The following is a 20,503-nucleotide window of genomic DNA, read 5'->3' as shown; positions in this document are numbered from 1 at the left end:
CTATCTTTTTTTTATTTTAGGCTGTTTGAGCAGTATGTTTTGGAGGTTTCTTTAGTTTTTCTCTGTGGGGGAGGTGGGAAGGGTAAGGGGGAAACCGTTCCCCAGTCACTTCCTGGCGAGGATGCGATTATTCTCCGAGTTGCGTCCTCCCCCCGCCCCCCCCCCCCACTCACGGTCTACCAACTGGATTGGCGCGGCCTTTCCTGCCGGGGATCGGACCAGAGCTTCAGCAGCGGCGCAGCACTGGATTCACCGCAGAGCAGGGCGATGCCTTACCTGGATCGCCGTTTGAAGCTCCGGAGTGTTGGGCCTGCTGCTTCAACATCGCGGAGCTGTGGTTCTTAGAGCTTCCAGCGCGGGCGGCGCTGACTTCAACATCGTGGAGTCCTGTGACCCTTTGCCGAGGGCCGCCAGCGTGAATCTCCGCCCAGCGCGGCCTGTGGACTTTGGGAGCCGCGGACTCCAGTAGGAAGTGGCCGATTCGGAATACCAAGCCACTGAGGTTGTTCTCCCGTTCCGACGTCGGAGTTCCATCATCCCGGCGAGTGGGCCTGAGCATCGGGCCACCCGTAGCGGCGACTGCGGAGGGCTTGGGAGGCCCCGACCACGGGTGAACATCAAAGAACATCAGAGGAAGATGACTGAACTTTGGTGCCTTCCCTCACAGTGGGAAACTGATTCTGCTGTGTGGGGATGTTTTATGTAGAAGTCTATTGTGTGTTGTGTTCTTTTTTTTTTATTCGTATGGCTGTATGGTGACTACACATTTCATTGTACCAATTGGTAAATGTGACAAATAAATGTATCTTGTATCTTGAAATGTGGGAACTTTGATGAAACCATATGATTACAAATAGTACAGGAATTCCCTCTGCTTTCTAACGCAATCTAGTGGAACGACGGTACCATCCTGTCACACAAACTAAATATGTCATATTGGGCTGAATCCTCTGACTTGTGCCAGTGCTAATGCCTGCATTTCTCTGCAGAAGCCTTGGTCACCAACGCTGGCATGGACTGAAGCCAAATGTGGCATTTTCTGCCATGACACCTATATTGTTAGCTGTTCCTGCATTATATATTCCTCATGGAATCTAACCAAAAAGTGTGAACTGGCTTCTCAGCTCTCGTGGGAACTTTGCGCACCATGTCCATATCTTACTCAAATATTAACGTGAAAAGTCTATAACTGCCAGAAGAAACGTACATGTTTTTTTTTTAATTTAATTAATTTAGTATAAATATTTTTAACTTTTAAAAACATTTTAGTAATTTTAGCAAGTCTCAAGTGATTTTAAATGTCTGACAAATTGCCAGCGATCTTGGGAAATTGGAATTTCGGACCAAAGAAATGCATAATCGTCTGTTAAGGTTTTATATTAATATGGAATATTCCCTAAAATGCACCTTTTGTTTCAGAAATACATCTTCTAACTTGTTAAGATCAATATGGTCTTCCACAACCAGCAGATATTCGGAACATCTAGATCACTCGTCTGAGTCTAAGAAGCCTGTAGACACATCATATTCACAGCCTGTTTTTAATGCAAAGGAATCCTTAGCAACTAATGACAAGCACCAGTACCAGCAGGATAATCATTTAGTCTCACAGCAAAAAATAAATATGGAAGATTTTTTAGGGTTTGATGATTTAGATCTTGCAGAGCAATGGGTATATCCCTCAAAGAAAGAAGCTACGGATTGCAGTCCTTTTCAGTCCACTGATACCACCAAGATGAACTTTCAAGAGTTTCCTTATGTGAAGAACTGTTCCAAACTTCAGGCAGGGTTATCAGTTAGAGAACCTGGAACAGAGATACACATGTATGGCAGAGATGGAGGAGATTTTAAAGAAGTTGGTACAGCTTCTAATCTAACATCTACAGAGCTGTTTCCTTTCCTTCATAATTCTAGAAATGCTTACATTAATACTGGCAACAGGTACATGGAGCAAATGCATGGCAGTAAATTCAGACAAAACAAATTTGTGAACTTCAACATGGCAGATGGAAAATCATCTGCTTCTGATTGTATACCAGAATTACCAGTAATAGAAATGGATGGATGTACCAGAATCTCAAAAACCAAGCAAGCACAAAAGGGGTTTGATGAATTAAACATTGATCAACATGCTCTAAAATACTGTATAAAATCGTCATCAAGTTTGAGTGATAAACAGCTTTCAAAAGAAATAGGATTAGGTAGTGATTTGGGACAGAAGTGCACCTCAGAATGTGGAAGAAACCCTCACACATTTTGTCCAATTAGAAGTGATTTTGAGAAGGCCTTCGAAAAGCAACAGCATTCTAATTATGATCATTTTTCACAGCAGTCTGAATATGTGCAGCCATTAAATGCATTGCCAGTGTCTGTGTATTCTGGAGAGTCTTACCAAAGTAGGCAATCCTGGACAAAATCCTGTACTTCTGGTTCTGAAACTACCACTACTGCCTCATTTGGAAAGCCAGATAGCTCAGCAGACCTCAGCAATCAAACATCACCTGCCTCTAAAACATCTTCACACTCGTACTGTCCAACTTCTCATCAGTCTTCCATGCCTTTTCCTCAAAATAATAGTGCTTATTTCCAAAGGTCTACTGGAATTTATAATCAGGATAACCACCCCAAGGTGTCTAGCAGTGAATTTGCCTATAATATGGAACGGGTTCAACCAGGTACACATGTTGAAGGACAAAACAAAGCTAGTGGAGATATGTACTTTGAATCACCCATTGAAAAAAATTGTCAAAATGGGAAGCAAGTAAATGGATTTCATGGGAGTTCATCGTCTCAGCAATATGTTCCAAACAAATACCCCAGCTATCAAACTAAACAGATAAACTGCCATTATGATTTGAATGAAGACATGAAGAAAAAAGATGATGAATTTTCACAAAATATGTACAGAGATTTGCTAGGTGCTCAGTCTTATTATTATAATAATCACAATTCTCAACAAGGAGCTGGAGACAGCAACAATGTAGCAAATTATATGACTCGTTCTTCAGCTGCTTTTTCAAGTCCCTACATGATGGGTGACTTTAGACGGAACCATATTTCCCAACTTGGCCCACTTGGTGTTGCTTCAGGAACTAATCTTCAGTTTGGTCATCCTGTTGTTTCATTGATGGATCCCAGTGAGTTATTTCCATATGAGGAGTTCAGTCATTTGTATCCTCTTTTCAATGATATGTTTTATGGAGATGCTCCCCTTTATGGATTTATACCACCTTTTGGATTTCCAAGACCTATGAAAAATCGCAGTGGTCCAGCCAATGAACTTCATATTCGATTAGAAGAGTGCTATGAGCAATGGAGAGCTCTGGAAAAAGAAAGAAAAAAGGTAAATTAGTTTTTTGAAACAGAGCTTTACTTTTATTTCGAAAGCATATTCAGCTTAAAAATAATATAAAACTGCAGATGCTGTTTTATCAAAGTTTAAATGTTGTTTTATTAACAAAATACCATGTCTATTTTTTACATTAAGATGCGTGTTTTGTTTTTAGCATTGAAATAGATCACCTAAATTTTGATTAGTAAGGGATCAGATATGAGGAGTGTCGCAGATTACCTGTCATAAAATAGCAGCCGTTGAGAGCTAATCAGAAACCCAAAAAACTCAAATGTAGCGTAAAGATGCAGATCATGTTTAAATATTAAAATAAATCCCATTTCATTGACAAGAGGAAGGCCAAGACGCACTGTTCACCTTGGGTTCTGGTGAACATAACAGCAACACTTGATTGACATGTTTGTCTACATTTTGCAACCAAGGATTTGCTAACAGCTCATAATAAGTATTCAGCATTGGGCACCTGTTAGGAAACTTAGAAAGTTAATGTGAAATTTAATTTGAGGCATGAACCCAATTCAAATATATAAGGAATCTGCTTCCTGCAATCAGTATCCATCCAACCACCAATATCTTGAATAAGTTTGGTTTCAATTTCAATTTTAAACCCTACATGACCCAAAACTTAATCATTTTTGCAGTGTAAAATCTCCCCTTATTTGTATCATGTTTATTCCTTCCATATTCTGGGGGAAAAGGAGAAAAATTAGACTAATTTAAGAGTAATTTCCTGGGGGTCCTTGTTTCCACTGTAAGCATGTCGGCTCTTGGCAATTGATGTAATTCAATAAGCAGCAATAGTTCCAGCTAACTCTTAATAAATCTGTACAGTTTAATTTTCAGTGTTCTCCTCTCTCCAAAAAACGTCTCTGGATCTTTTTGAAGGTCTGGTCGTTATGCATCATTATCATAATTTTGGCAATCTCTTCAAAAATGCACAAACAAATACTTGAATTTACCTAGCTATTGTCTTATTTACTCAGCCTTGCCCATCTTGGCTAGATCTGTTTTTTCCTTAATTTCAGTATGTTCGCTGAAGTACGTCAAAGAAAATAAGATTTTTCAATCTGTTATAGTCAGCTAAACCCTAAATTTTCTAAGCATTTTGGTCACACTGACCCTGAGCAGAGGCTTGATATCCCAACTTCTGTTCAAAATAAAAGTAAACATAATGCCTAATTCAACCTAAAACTTAACTTATTTTCTAGTGGCCTTCCATGTGACTTGCTGACCCATAAGTATCTTCTAGCTTTGTCAGGAAATGATCCATCACACTGCATTTACCATCAGTGAAGGGCATCTGTAACATTAAAGTTATTCCCCCATTGTGTGAATTACTGTAAAATTATGCTTATAATTGTTCTCAGCAGCAAACATGATTACTTTTTTTCTTAGTTTGGATGAAGACATGAATGAATGTGTTGCAAGGGAAAGTCTTGATATAGATTCCATTCATGATTTGTCTCTGTGGCAAACTCCTCTCTTTGCTCACAAGAAAACAATTAATTTGCTATCCAATCTTACTATTAAGATTGGATAGCAAATTATTAAATCATCTCCAGAAACTTTTAAAAATGGCAATTTAGTAAATATTTTTTCTAAAAGCACATTTAGCTTGGTAACCTAGATTACTGCCAGTTACTAACTTGTTCATATCATCATGAAATTGTTGAACATTTTCCTTCTGAAAATCTTGCTAGGAATTGCAATTACTCCAAATGAATTATATTATCACTAATATCTTCAATCGCCTTTCACAGAGATATACAACTCGACAGATCTATTCGCAACATTTTTTTAAATACTGAACATTTTCAGATCAAACAAGTTATGTGCAAGTTATTTCCTAGCACATGGAGTTTAACAGATGTTCACAACATCATATGGTTTACAGCTCTCCTGTGATTTAAGTAAAACACTGCTGTGAATTCAAGGTCTGCATAATATAACTTGACAACTAAAATGTCTGCTTTGGTGTTAGTTAAAGATTTTACCCTACCCAGGCACCTGTTGGAGAGTCAGAGGCAAGCTACTTGCTCCAGGTAGGTGCTCTCTTGCTGTCATTATTAGTTGCCTCCACTGCCACTCTCCAACTTTACTGTCCCTCAGAATTGTTGCCATTTCGTTGCCTCACTCTCCCATGACCAACCCTGTCCTGAATAAATATTGAATAATCCTCCACACATCTGACTCCTCAATGGTTTCTCCAGTCTGTTCCCTCCCTCAAATTCCTTTTCATCCCATTTCATTGCCTTTGTTTCACAACTCTATTCCTCCATGAAGTCTGCCACAGGCTTTGTGTAAATTGAAAACCAGAGTTTCCTCCAGATCCCAGTGCTGAAGTCACTGCCCTACACAATATAATTCTGAGCCAGAGGAATTTCAGATCAACTCATCTTCCAGTGGCAGAATACATTTTTGATATTGCCATCTCAAGCAATTTGCAAGAAATGAAATATTTTTCATTTTTGTAATTTAATTTATCAAATGCAACGATGCATAATGTATCCTTTTGGGTTTTTGATGAGCTAGCATCTTGTCTTTCAGGCTACAATTCTGTAATCTGTCTGAAGAAGGGTTTCGACCCAAAACATTGCCTATTTCTTTCGCTCCATAGATGCTGCCTCACCCGCAGAGTTTCTCCAGCATTTTTGTCTACCTGTAATCTCTTCGTAGTGCACTGAAATATCAGTCTGAATTTTTAACTTCTGGAATGGAGTTGATTTTGAACCCACATCTTGAATCACTTCGTCACATTTTGATACAATTACAGACTGAATTTTCCTCCAGTTTTTGGTTTCCACACTTGTTTATGATTTCTTGGCCACATAACTTGGAATGTCTGCAGTTAGTGTCCCCAGAACCTTTTTGTATATGTGCGTTTTCTGCACTAACTTGGCATATTCAGTGCTGCAATGATGCATTTGCATAGAACTCTTGAGGACGGAATGCTGGATTCGTAGGCAGCAGTGACTTGCAACTCATTTCAGAATCCCAGAAATGTGTTTAACTTAGCAGAGACTGTGTATCAAATTGAGAGATAGACACAAAATGCTGGTGCAACTCAGCAGGACAGGCGGCTTCTCCGGAGAGAAAGAATGGGTGACGTTTCTGGTCAAGACCTTTCTTCAGGCTGAGAGTCAGGGGAAAGGGAAACGAGAGATATAGAAGGTGATGTAAAAAGATATAGAACAAATGAATGAAATTTAAGCAAAAAAGTATTACAAAAATCGAGAGTATTCCTAATTATGCAATTAGTAATTGAACCCTCGTATATAAGCTACTGGTTCAACATCGTGAATAAAGGCTCTCAACTGCAGGGGACTTATTTTTAAGGTAAGTTTAATAACATTCGTAGAGATCATGATTAAATCTCATGATCTACTGATACATGGATTTGATGTTATGGTCATGTTCTCACGTGATCAACCCTCCATTAATTCATGCATCTAAAGTTGGCATCCCAGTTCTGAAGGGACAATGAGCCCTTATAAGCAACAATACCGAGAGGGTGTCCTGGGCAATGGTCCAGGCGTATTTTGTTTTGCTGGGAAATGGTCAGCACTCCTAGCCTACGGCAGCCCATCAGGTCTCAGGATGTGGTCATTACTTCACCAAGGGAAAAGCCAAAAACTAGGAATTTGAAAAAATAAACAATGAGCTGGGGATATGAGAGATAAAACATTGAAGATTAAAAGATCTTTGCCATATCCTAAGAAATTTGGCATATTCAGCTAGCTATACATCAAAAATATAGAAAATATATAAAGGCAAATAAAGAACATCTGATTTAATTCCTTAATTTACAGGTTTAATTGTAATGTAATTTCTGCACTTTCATGGAATTAATTTTATAAACACACGTACCATAACACTTGACACTTTAGTGGATAAAACACATGAATGGTAACCATTTAGTACTCTTGATTATCAGACTTAACCTCCCTTTGGGAATTTTTCAAATCTCTGGATAAACCTTAAATGCTGCGTGACATAAATAGGGGGCAAAAACTTCTTCATTGCTGCAGAACCTAAACAAAATATATTTATACTATTACCTTTATGGCCTTTGTAATAGAAGAATTTGTTAATCTCAAATACTGAAATTGTTAAATTAATGGACATTTAATTCAGAGAATATATGTTCAGGTTTTACAATGCAGTTTGAAAGTTGGGATAAATCTATGCTCAATGCCAATGATTCGAGTTGGATTCAACAAAATTTCACCCTAAAAGGCTTGAAATCCAGATTAAGTTGGCATCGTCTGTCTTTCTCCGTTGTTAGCTGACCCTGCAAAATAACCAATACTTCCCATTGAGTCTGGTTCAGTAGTATGGCACTTCTGTCATTCTAACTCCAAGCCTCTAAATTTAGCACTAATCAGGAATTGGTCCAGGTACTGGGCCCAAACATTTTTTCCATTGTGAATCTATGTTTAATGCGGAAAGGTGATGTCATAGAAAATAGCTGCAGGAGGAGGGCATTCAGCACTTCGAGCCAGCACCGCCATTCATTATGATCATTGCTGAACGTCCCCAATCAATAACCCGTGCCTGCCCAAAGAGTAGGAGTTAACGGGTCCTTTTGAGAATGGCAGGCAGTGACTAGTGGGGTACCGCAAGGCCCAGCTATTTATAATATATATTAATGATTTGGACGTGGGAATTGAATGCAACATCTCCAAGTTTGCGGATGACACGAAGCTGGGGGGCAGTGTTAGCTGTGAGGTGGATGCTAGGAGGCTGCAAGATGACTTGGATAGGCTGGGTGAGTGGGCAAATGCATGGCAGATGCAGTATAATGTGGATAAATGTGAGGTTATCCACTTTGGTGTCAAAAACAGGAAAGTAGACTATTACCTGAATGGTGGCCGATTAGGAAAAGGGGAGATGCAACGAGACCTGGGTGTCATGGTACACCAGTCATTGAAAGTAGGCATGCAGGTGCAGCAGGCAGTGAAGAAAGCGAATGGTATGTTAGCATTCATAGCAAAAGGATTTGAGTATAGGAGCAGGGAGGTTCTACTGCAGTTGTACAGGGTCTTGGTGAGACCACACCTAGAGTATTGCATACAGTTTTGGTCTCCTAATCTGAGGAAGGACATTCTTGCCATAGGGAGTACAGAGAAGGTTCACCAGACTGATTGTTCAAGAAGGAACTGCAGATGCTGGAAGATCGAAGGTACACAAAAAAAAAAAAAAAAATGCTGGAGAAACTCAGCGGGTGCAGCAGCATCTATGGAGCGAAGGAAATAGGCGACGTTTCGGGCCGAAACCCTTCTTCAGAATCACCAGACTGATTCCTGGGATGTCAGGACTTTCATATGAAGAAAGACTGGATAGACTCGGCTTGTACTCGCTAGAATTTAGAAGATTAAGGGGGGATCTTATAGAAACTTACAAAATTCTTAAGGGGTTCTTAAGGGGACAGGCTAGTTGCAGGAAGATTGTTCCCGATGTTGGGGAAGTCCAGAACAAGGGGGGTCACAGTTTAAGGATAAAGGGGAAATCTTTTAGGACTGAGATGAGAAAAACATTTTTTACACAGGGAGTGGTGAATCTCTGGAATTCTCTGCCACAGAATGTAGTTGAGGCCAGTTCATTGGCTATATTTAAGAGGGAGTTAGATGTGGCCCTTGTGGCTAAAGGGGTCAGGTTGGTATGGAGAGAAAGCAGGTACGGGATACTGAGTTGGATGATCAGCCATGATCATATTGAATGGTGGTGCAGGCTCGAAGGGCCGAAGGGCCTACTCCTGCACCTATTTTCTATGTTTCTCCCCATATCCCTTGATTCCACTAGCCCCTAGAGCTCTATCGAACTCTCTCTTAAATCCATCCAGTGACTTGGCCTCCACTGCCTTCTGTGGCAGGGAATTCCACAAAAGTTTTTTCTCTCCTCAGTCTTAAATGGCTTTCCCTTTATTCTAAGACTGCGGCCCCTGGTTCTGGACTCGCCCAACATTGGGAACATTTTTCCTGCATCTAGCTTGTCCAGTCCTTTTATAATTTTATATGTTTCGATAAGATACATCCTTCTAAACTCCAGTGAATACAAGCCTAGTCTTTTCAATCTTTCCTCTTAGGACAGTCCCGCCATCCCAGGGATCAATCTCGTGAACCTGCACTGCCTCAATCACAAGGATGTCCTTCCTCAAATTAGGAAACCAAAACTGGACACAATACTCCAGATGTGGTCTCATCAGAGCCCTATAAAACTGTAGAAGAACCTTTTTACTCCTAAACTGAAATCCTCTTGATATGAAGGCCAATATGCCATTAGCTTTCTTCACTGCCTGCTGTACCTGCACGCCAACTCTCAGTGACTGGTGTACAAGGACGCCCATGTCTCGCTCACCTCCCCCTTGCCTAACCTAACCCCATTGAGATAATAATCTACCCCTTTTTGCCGCCAAAGTGGATGACCTCACATTTATCTATATTATACTGCATCTGCCACGCACCTGCCCACTCACTCAACCTGTCCAGGTCACCCTGCAACCTCCTAACATCCTCTTCACAGTTCACACTGCCACCCAGCTTTGTGTCATCCGCAAACTTGCTAGTGCTGCTCCTAATTCCCTCTTCCAAATCATTAATATATATGGTAAACAGTTGCGCCCCCAACACCGAACCTTGCAGCACTCCACTCGCCACTGCCTGCCATTCTGAAAAGGACCCGTTCACTCCTACTCTTTGCTTCCTGTCTGCCAACCAATTTTCTATCCATGTCAACACCATACCCCCAATACCATTTACAGTATTTGGGCTACACTTTCTCCCACCCTGCCTCTTGAAAATATGCTATTCCTAAGTCTCAATTCCTCCATCTCTGGGCAGCTGAGATGGCTCAGCAGTAAAGTTGCTGCCATACAGTGCCTGAAACCCAGATTTAATCCTGACCACGCTGTATCTCCAAAGTCGAAAGTTGAAATCTGTTTCCAGGCCGAGACTTTCCATTCTAGGACATCCAAGATGTCCACTTTCTTTAGTAAATGTGGTTTCTGTCATAGATGGACCCCTCACCCACGTTACTTTAGTGTTTCATAGTTCTGCTCTTTGTCCCCCTCCCCCCCATACAGAACAAGGATAGAGATTCCCTAATTCTCACTTTTCACCCCACAACCTCCGCATCCAACGCATCATACACCGACATTTCTTCCACCTCTAACGTGATCCCAGCACTAGTCACATCTTTCCATCTCTGCCTCTTTACGCCTCCCACCTTTCTGCTACCTCCCCAACTTCTCGGTTCACTCATCCCTTTCCACCTTAACCACCCCCTCACCAGCTACTTTCCCCTGCAACGACAGGAGATAGACACACATCTTTCCCTATACCTCCTCCCTCTGCATTACCACAGTGGATGGTAAAGATGAACATAAATTTGTTATCCTGCTTAATCATTATTTAGATGGCTGGTTGAGGCAAAGATTACATTAGAAATTAATGGACAAGAAATTTGTGTGGCTGACCCCATATTTTTATTATTGTGCGAATGCTTTCTTCCTCAGCAGGAACTGACCATCTTTGTCTGAACTTGCTACATGTTTCACTGCAGACTGGGTGTGTACATAACCGGTGAGGGGTATTACAACACTAGCCCCTTGGCAGTTGAATCATGATCATGTTAAGGCTGCAGCCCATAATTGCAAAACTTACAACTTCGCTTGTACTTGAAATTCATGGAGTGAGATCCTCACAGAATAGACAATAGGTGCAGGAGTAGGCCATTTGGCCCTTCGAGCCAGCACCGCCATTCAATGTGATCATGGTTGATCATCCCCAATCAGTACCCCGTTCCTGCCTTCTCCCCATATCCCCTGACTCCGCTATTTTTAAGAGCCCTATCTAGCTCTCTTGAAAGCATCTAGAGAACCTGCCTCCACTTCCCTCTGAGGCAGAGAATTCCACAGACTCACCACTGTCTGTGGGAAAAAGTGTTTCCTTGTCTCCGTTCTAAATGGCTTACTCCTTATTCTTAAACTGTGGCCCTTGGTTCTGGGCTCTCCCAACATCGGGAACTCTGGCGTGTCCAAATCCTTAACAATCTTATATGTTTCAATTATATCCTCTCATCCTTCTAAACTCCAGAGTGTACAAGCCCAGCTGCTCCGTTCTCTCAGAATATGACAGTCCCGCCATCCCGGGAATTAAGCTTGTAAATCTACGCTGCACTCCCTCAATAGCAAGAATGTCCTTCCTCAAATTAGGGGACCAAAACTGCACACAATACTCCAGGTGTGGTCTCACTAGGGCTCTGTACAACTGCAGAAGGACCTCTTTGCTCCTATATTCGATTTCTCTTGTTATAAAGGCCAACATGCCATTCGCTTTCTTCACTGCCTGCTGTACCTCCATGCTTACTTCATAGACTGATGAACAAGGACCCCCAGATCCCGTTGTACTTCCCCTTTTCCCAACTTGACGCCGCTTAGATAGTAATCTGTCTTCCTGTTTTTGCTACCAAAGTGGATAACCTCACATTTATCCGCATTAAACTTCATCTACCATGCATCTGCCCACTCCCCAACCTGTCCAAGTTACCCTGCATTCTCATAGCATCCTCCTCACAGTTCACACTGCCACCCAGCTTTGTGTCATCTGCAAATTTGCTAATGTTACTTTGAATCCCTTCATCCAAATCATTGATGTATATTGTAAATAGTTGCGGTCCCAGCAACGAGCCTTGTGGTACCCCACTAGTCACTGCCTGCCATTCTGAAAGGGACCCGTTAATCCCTACTCTTTGTTTCCTGTCTGCCAACCACTTCTCTATCCATGTCAGCACTCTACCCCCAATCATTTTGCCCACTAATCTCCCATGTGGGACCTTATCATATGCTTTCTGAAAGTCCAGGTACACTACATCCACTGGCTCTCCCTTGTCCATTTTCCGAGATATCTTCAAAAAATTCCAGAAGATTAGTCAAGCATGATTTCCCCTTCGTAAATCCATGCTGACTCGGACCGATCCTGTTACTGCTATCCAAATGTGCGGCTATTTCATCTTTTATAATTGACTCCAGCATCTTCCCCACTACCGATGTCAGGCTAACTGGTCTATAATTCCCTGTTTTCTCTCTCCCGCCTTTGTTTAAAACTGGGATAACATTAGCTACCCTCCAATCCACAGGAACTGATCCTGAGTCTATAGAACATTGGAAAATTATCACCAATGCATCCACGATTTCTAGAGCCACTTCCTTAAGTACCCTGAGATGTAGACCATCAAGCTCTGGGGATTTACCAGCCTTCAGTCCCATCAGTCTATCCAACACCATTTCCTGCCTAATGTGGATTTACTTCAGTTCCTCCGTCACCCCAGATGCTCTGGCCACTACTACATCAGGAAGATTGGTTGTGTTCTCCTTAGTGAAGACAGATCCAAAGTACCGGTTCAACTCATCTGCCATTTCCTTGTTCCCCATAATAAAATCACCTTTTTGGGTCTTCAAGGGTCCAACTTTGGTCTTAACTAATTTTTTCCTCTTCACATACCTAAAGAAGCTTTTACTATCCTGCTTTATATGCTTAGCAGCTTACCTTCGCACCTCATCTTTTCTCCCCGTATTGTCTTTTTAGTTATCTTCTGTTGTTCTTTAAACATTACCCAATCCTCGTGCTTCCCGCTCATCTTTGCTACGTTGTACTTCTTCGCTTTAATTTTTATACGTCCCTTGTCAGCCATGATCGCCCCTTACTCCCCTTGGAATCTTTCTTCCTCCTCGGAATGAACTGATCCTGCACTTTCTGTATTATTCCTAGAAATACATGCCATTTTTGTTCCACTGTCATCCCTGCTGGTGTATCTTTCCGGTCAACTTTGGCCAGCTCCTCCCTCATGGTCCCATAGTCCCCTTCATGCAACTGTAACATTGACACCTCCGATCTATCCTTCTCCCTCTCCAATTGTAGATTAAACCTGACCATGTTATGGTCACTACCTCCTAATGGCTCATTAACCTCGAGGTCCTTTATCAAATCCGGTTCATTACATAACACTAAATCCAGAATTGCCTTCTCCCTGGTAGGCTCCAATACAAGCTGTTCTAAGAATCCATCACGAAGGCACTCTACAAAGTCCCTTTCTTGGGGTCCAGTACCAACCTGATTTTCCCAGTCTACCTGCATGTTGAAATCTCCCATAACAACCACAGCATTACTTTTGCTACTTGCCAATTTTAACTCCTGATTCAACTTGCGCTCTATGTCCAGGCTACTGTTTGGGGGCCTGTAGATTAGTCCCGTTAGGGTATTTTTACCCTTACAATTCCTTAGTTCTGTCCATCCTGACTCCACGTCTCCTGTTTCAATGTCACCCTTTGCAAGGGACTGAATTTCATTCCTCACCAACAGTGCAACCCCACCCCCTCTGCCCACCTGTCTGTCTTTTCGATAGGAGGTATACCCTTGAATATTCAGTTCGCAGCCCTGGCCCTCTTGCAGCCATGTCTCAGTAATTCCCACAACATCATAGTTGCCCGTTTCTAACTGAGCCTCAAGCTCTGAGCCAGAATCTCTGAGCAATAGGATCAACACTGATAGCATGATTACTTCTGCCACCTAACATGGGTGTTCTTGTTCCTTATTCTGTTGGTGGAGGACCTGAGACAAACATTTACAACTACTTAAGCCAGATTGTGCAAACTAAATAAATAATGAAGTACACATTTGGAGAGTACCACTCGGCTGTTGGTATTTCCATGACTATAATTATCAGAGCGCTCAGGTCCAATTATTGGAAGTCAAAGCCCTTGGAGTGGAATGCTGACAGAGTTGACGGGCAGAATGATTGGAATCTCCTTGAATTTGAGATTTGGTACATTTTCCACTGCAATCTGTTGAAATAAGCAATGCCAGGCCATTCAATTTATAGGCCAAGATTTTTAAGCATATTGAGAACAGTTCAAGGTCATGTGAGTCTATTGCAGTCACAAGGGTTGCTGTATTTGAAACTAGAAATTAGATTTAGTGAATAATTACTTTGTATCAGTCTTAGAAGTAAAGGCAGATGCAGTGACACAGGAAAACTGAAATTATGTAAAGGAGACTTTTTTTTAACTGATTTTAATATGTAATAATAATTGGAATGGGAATACATGGATTGAGTAATGGTAATCGCTCAGATAAATCCTTGGGCCCCAGTTATTCACAATCTATATGAACAGTTTGAGAGGAGCGTGTCAATTTTTCAAGTTTGCTAATGGTGTTAAACTGAGAGTTGTGAATAGCGTGACCATATGAAGATGATTCAAAAGGATAAAGACATGCTGAGAGTGGGTGACAACAAAGATGTATTTGGAAAAAACATGGGGTCATAGATTTTGATAAACAACCTAAGGCAGAGTATTTTTTAAATAGTCGAAATTTGGGTTGTGTTGGTCTGCTTACTGTTAGTATAGGTGCAATGTAATAAGAAAAGCATATGATGTATTAGCCCTTATAATGAGAGGGTTTGAATGAGAGTCAGGAAATCCTACTTCATTTGTAAAGGGACAAGTATTGAAGAAACCAGAAAACTAGAATTATTAATCTAGCATTTGTGAATTTTCTAAAGTAATTTACTAAATTTTCTCTTAAGGTCAGGGCGACACTTGATCAAATATTAACTGGTTTGATAGAGTCGGCATTGATGGATAAGTTTAACTAAATATCAAATAAGCACACACAAAGTGTTGAGATAACTGGGTGAGACAGCATTTCTGGAGAACATGGCTACGTTTCGGGCTAGGACTCTTCTTCCGATTGATTGTAATAGTGGAGGGAGGACAGATTAAAGAGGCCTCGCTGTACATGTGTACAATTCATATTGTTTTGAATACATTTTTGCTAATTGCATAGCCAATTGCTGTGGGTGCTGAATTTTACAAACTCTGACTAAGTTGCAGAATACAATTTGATGATAAATCCATTTCCAGTATTCCATAAGGCTCATCTCCTATGGGGTGACTCCATATTGAAATCTAAATGTTAACTTTGAGTACATTTCCTCTATTGTTTTTCAAAAATTTCTTCCATATATTTTTGCATTTTATAAAATTTAAATGTATGAGTGTGCTTCTTGAGGTAAGAAATTTTAATGCTGAATTATACATATGTACTATTTCAGATATGAATTACCAGCATCAATGTCCTCATATCAGTGAAAGGGCATCAGGAGCAAAATTTTAATTTTTATCTAACCCTAAAGGGCCTGTCCCACTTAGGCGACCTTATTTGCGAGTTCAGGAGCCTCTGCGCTCGCCACATGGTCGACACATGTTCGTAGGTGGTCTCTGGTGAGTCTCCTTCATGGTCGAGTTCCCGCATGGTTGTAACTATTCGCTGCCTCAGTATGGTATTCGCTGCCTCAGCAACCAAAAATTGGTCGGCATGGAAAAAATCGATGCTTTTTGAAGTCGTTGGTGCAGTGGTAGAGTGGGGTTGCCATGTCGCTGTAGGTAGACGTAGGTAGTTTTAGTTAATCTCCTTTATTAACCGGGCATGTTCATTGGCTCATTGGGGGGAAAAAACGTGAGCACGAGTTTTCAGAACCAAGGAAAACCAACCGGTAATGTTAAATGCCCGCTAAACTTCACAGCTGTGTATCTCTGGCATATTAAAAGTTGTCTGGCTTCTTAAAAGTGTCTCCACCCCTTCTTCCCCCCCCCCCCCCCCCGCTCTTCGCTAGCCGTCTTTGAACTTCCTGTTCATCGCGTGAATCACCTTGGCTTTGCACCGTGTGAATTTCAGACAGCGCTCCCCCGCATTCCCTGGCCCCCACCTTTGCGATGTGTGTGTGTCACTCTGATGGTCATTCCAGCTCACGGTTTTTCAGGCGAGTGCACGCGAGCTTGAAGGTCGCAGACAGTCCGCTGAAAAGTCACGTAAGTGGGACAGGCCCTTAACAGTTTGCCTCTATCCCATTCTCTGAAAATGCCCCTTAATGTACCAATTCATTATTTTATAATTTGTCTTGTGATCTGAATAGAGGCCATAATTTTACAAATTTTACATTTTTTTTTAAAAATCATTGTTGATGAGCTGAATTATTTTTTTGCAGTATTTGTGTACAATGTTTTGCCATTTCATGATATGTGGACACGAGGATTGATGGTGTTAGGATAGACAAATCAGTCAACCCAAACTATTTTTGTCTGAAATGTTTTTAATTGTTTATTTTCTCAAAAATTTCTGTTGGTTATCTTCATCTTCCCCTTCTCTCTTTTTAAGACTGAAGCAGCACTTGCTCGGAACTATCCTGGAAAGAGAGTGACCAGTTCCAATAATACACCTATTCCCAGACTACCTTCCAACCCTTCCCGGGTTGATCGTTTGATTGTTGATCAACTGAGAGAACAAGCAAGAGTATGTTATGACTATATCTGGTAGTTTGATTAATTAAACACATCCCATTTTTTTAATATGCTAAGGTGCACAAAAATCTTTCTATTTAAGGATTTTGTTGCTTTTTGAAATGTAGTTATATCCAAACATGTAATAATTGGCCATTGTTATCAAAACATTTTGTTTGAAGTGTTAACAAAGTGACTGCACTATTGTTTACCATTCGCCAACAAAACAATAATGACATAATTAGTTCAGAGTTGAGCTAACAAAGTTAATAGAGAAATTATGGTGATAAGTAAATAATGGAATAAAGGTTCATCCTTACTTTTTATTTAATTTCTGATTGTTTAGTACTTTAAAATAAGTTTTAATGGTGTTTGAAATCAGTTAATTTTCCAACATACTCTTTCACGCAGCATTAAACCATTGAGAGAAAGTTACTGTATGCCCTTCTTAAAAAATGGGCTGCATTTTGAGACCTCACCGAGCGGAAATTATCAAAGAGACTTCTCAAAAATTAACATTATTATTGAATATATAATACGTTATATCATATTAATCTAATCTGACCAATTTAACTAAGTAATGAACATAAGAATGTCATAAAGGTTTAATAATTTCAGTGTAGGAGCGGGAGAATTTAAAAGCTAGCCCATGGGTTAGTGGAGCCAGATCATTTCAGTGTCAGCAGGAGTGGGAGAATTTAAAAGCTAGATGTGAGATTAGTGAAACCAGTCAATGTCAGTATCGGAGCAGGAGCTGGAGAATTTAATAGCTAGCCCATGGATTGTTGGAGCCAGATAATTTCAGTGTCTCAGCATGGGCGGGAGAATTTAAAAGCCAGCCTATGAATTGGTGAAGCCAGTTAATGTTAGTGTTAGAGTAGGAGATTTAAAAAGCTAGCCTGTGGATTGGTTGAATGATCAAAATTGGCTAACTGAGCAACTATAAATAAAAGACACGGTGTGGCGGAGTGGCAAATTGAGAGTGGCCATGTAGGGAGGAGAGGCTTTGTTAAAGTTAAATGCTGTGTTGAGGGCAAGTGAGTCTTTGGCTCAAGAGTTTTTGGCAAGGTGGTTGACCAGAGCAGGACACAAGGAAAAGGTTCAGTCTGCTGTTTTGTGTGATTCTTCTTAGTTTAGTGCAGTAGTGATGGCAAGTAGAATGCTACAATGTTCTTCCTGCAGGATGTGGGAAGTCAGGGAAACTGTGGTTTCTGATGATTACGCCTATGGGAATTGTGTCCAGGTGCAACTCCTAACAGATCGCATTTGGGAACTGGAGCTGCAGCTAGATAACCTCAGGATCATCTGGGAAAATGAGACCTTAGATTAGACTAATAGCAAGGTAATCACGCCTGAGGAATAGGAAGAGATTAGGTAGGTGACCACGAGGAAAGGGAGTAGTCGGAGAGTGGAGGTGACACCTGTGGCCATTTCCCTTCAATCAGGTATACCTGTTCGGATATTGTGGAAGGCATGACCCATCAGAAATGAGCAGGAGTAGCATGGAGGGCTGTGGAACTGAGCTGGGCTCTGAGGCATAATGGCGAAGGGTAATGTCAAGTGGAGCCATAGTGATAGGAGACTCGTTATTAGGGGGCAGACAGGAGATTCTGGCAGCAATCAAGGATGGCATGTTACCTGTAGGAAGGAACTGTAGATGGTGGTTTAAACCGAAGATAGACACAAAAGCCGGAGTAACTCAGCGGGACAGGCAGCATCTCTGGAGAGAAGGAATGGGTAACATATCGGGAAGAAGGGTCTCGACCCGAAACGTCACCCATTCCTTCTTTCTAGAGATGCTGCCTGTCCCGCTGAGTTACTCCAGCTTTTTGTGTCTATGGTATGGTATCTCCCTGGTGCCAGAATCCAGGATATCTCGGAGTGGCTGCATGACATTCTCAAAGGGGAGGGTGAGCAGCCAAAAGTAATTGTCATGTTGTTGGCACAAATGACACAGGTAGGAAAAGGGATGAGGTCCTGCAAAATGAACATAGGTAGTTAGACAGAAGGTTGATGAGAGCGTGTATAGGTATGTGTAGCTGTGATGCAGCCATTCTGGAAACCTGGCTAAGAGACGGACAGGAGTGACATCTTAATGCTCCAGGGTACAGATGACACAGAAAAGATAGAGGTGGGGTAAATTAGAAGGGGGTGTTACTTTATTAATCAAGGAGAATCACGGCAGTAGTCTGAGATGATATTAGAAACATAGAAATTAGGTGCAGGAGTAGGCCATTCGGCCCTTCGAGCCTGCACCGCCATTCAATATGATCATGGCTGATCATCCAACTCAGTATCCCGTACCTGCCTTCTCTCCATACCCTCTGATCCCCTTAGCCACAAGGGCCACATCTAACTCCCTCTTAAATATAGCCAATGAACTGGCCTCGACTACCCTCTGTGGCAGGGAGTTCCAGAGATTCACCACTCTCTGTGTGAAAAAAGTTCTTCTCATCTCGGTTTTAAAGGATTTCCCCCTTATCCTTAAGCTGTGACCCCTTGTCCTGGACTTCCCCCAACATCGGAAGCAATCTTCCTGTATCTAGCCTGTCCAACCCCTTAAGAATTTTGTAAGTTTCTATAAGATCCCCTCTCAATCTCCTAAATTCTAGAGAGTATAAACCAAGTCTATCCAGTCTTTCTTCATAAGACAGTCCTGACATCCCAGGAATCAGTCTGGTGAACCTTCTCTGCACTCCCTCTATGGCAATAATGTCCTTCCTCAGATTTGGAGACCAAAACTGTACGCAATACTCCAGGTGTGGTCTCACCAAGACCCTGTACAACTGCAGTAGAACCTCCCTGCTCCTATACTCAAATCCTTTTGCTATGAAAGCTAACATACCATTCGCTTTCTTCACTGCCTGCTGCACCTGCATGCCCACTTTCAATGACTGGTGTACCATGACACCCAGGTCTCGCTGCATCTCCCCTTTTCCTAGTCGGCCACCATTTAGATAATAGTCTGCTTTCCTGTTTTTGCCACCAAAATGAATAACCTCACATTTATCCACATTATACTGCATCTGCCAAACATTTGCCCACTCACCCAGCCTATCCAAGTCACCTTGCAGTCTCCTAGCATCCTCCTCACAGCTAACACTGCCCCCCAGCTTAGTGTCATCCGCAAACTTGGAGATATTGCCTTCAATTCCCTCATCCAGATCATTAATATATATTGTAAATAGCTGGGGTCCCAGCACTGAGCCTTGCGGTACCCCACTAGTCACTGCCTGCCATTGTGAAAAGGACCCGTTTACTCCTACTCTTTGCTTCCTGTTTGCCAGCCAGTTCTCTATCCACATCAATACTGAACCCGCAATGCCGTGTGCTTTAAGTTTGTAAACTAATCTCTTATGTGGGACCTTGTCGAAAGCCTTCTGGAAGTCCAGATACACCACATCCACTGGTTCTCCCCTATCCACGCTACTAGTTACATCCATTAACAACCATTACTGATGGTTAGTCATTTGAAGCTATATGGATGGGCCTGTGAAATGAAAAAGTGATGATCACTGTGTTGGGAGTGCCAACAAGAATTATTCCAGGAGATTGCAGGCAAGTGCAAGACTAATAAATTAGTCATAGTAGGGGATTTTCACTTCCACAATATAGGCTGGGACTGTCATAGTGCAAAAGGCTTAGATGGGATGGAATTTGTCAAATGTTTTCAGGAAAGTTTCCTCAGCCAATATGTAGAGGCAAAACTTGATCTAATCTTAGGACTGTTGTATTCATGGGTGAGCCTTTTGGGACCAATGACTATTGTTCTATTAGCTTTAAGATCGTTATGGATAAAGACAGGGTGGGCCGAG

The 20,503-nt window shown here is 41.6% G+C and overlaps 1 protein-coding gene across 1 annotated transcript in view; it reads left to right on the top strand.

The window, feature by feature from the left end:
* The window catches only part of meioc (meiosis specific with coiled-coil domain), a 52,369-nt gene that overhangs the window by 24,053 nt on the left and 7,813 nt on the right, over positions 1-20,503 (top strand). The window contains exons 6-7 of the mRNA XM_033034799.1: positions 1,420-3,343; positions 16,567-16,701. Of these exons, the coding sequence (XP_032890690.1) occupies positions 1,420-3,343; positions 16,567-16,701 (2,059 nt within the window). The remainder of the gene's footprint in view (positions 1-1,419; positions 3,344-16,566; positions 16,702-20,503) is intronic.

This window comes from Amblyraja radiata, chromosome 16 (assembly GCF_010909765.2).
Source record: "Amblyraja radiata isolate CabotCenter1 chromosome 16, sAmbRad1.1.pri, whole genome shotgun sequence".
Classification (NCBI taxonomy): domain Eukaryota; kingdom Metazoa; phylum Chordata; class Chondrichthyes; order Rajiformes; family Rajidae; genus Amblyraja; species Amblyraja radiata.
The sequence above is the reverse complement of the archived record's forward strand: the minus strand, read 5'-3'. Positions and strand labels throughout refer to the sequence as shown.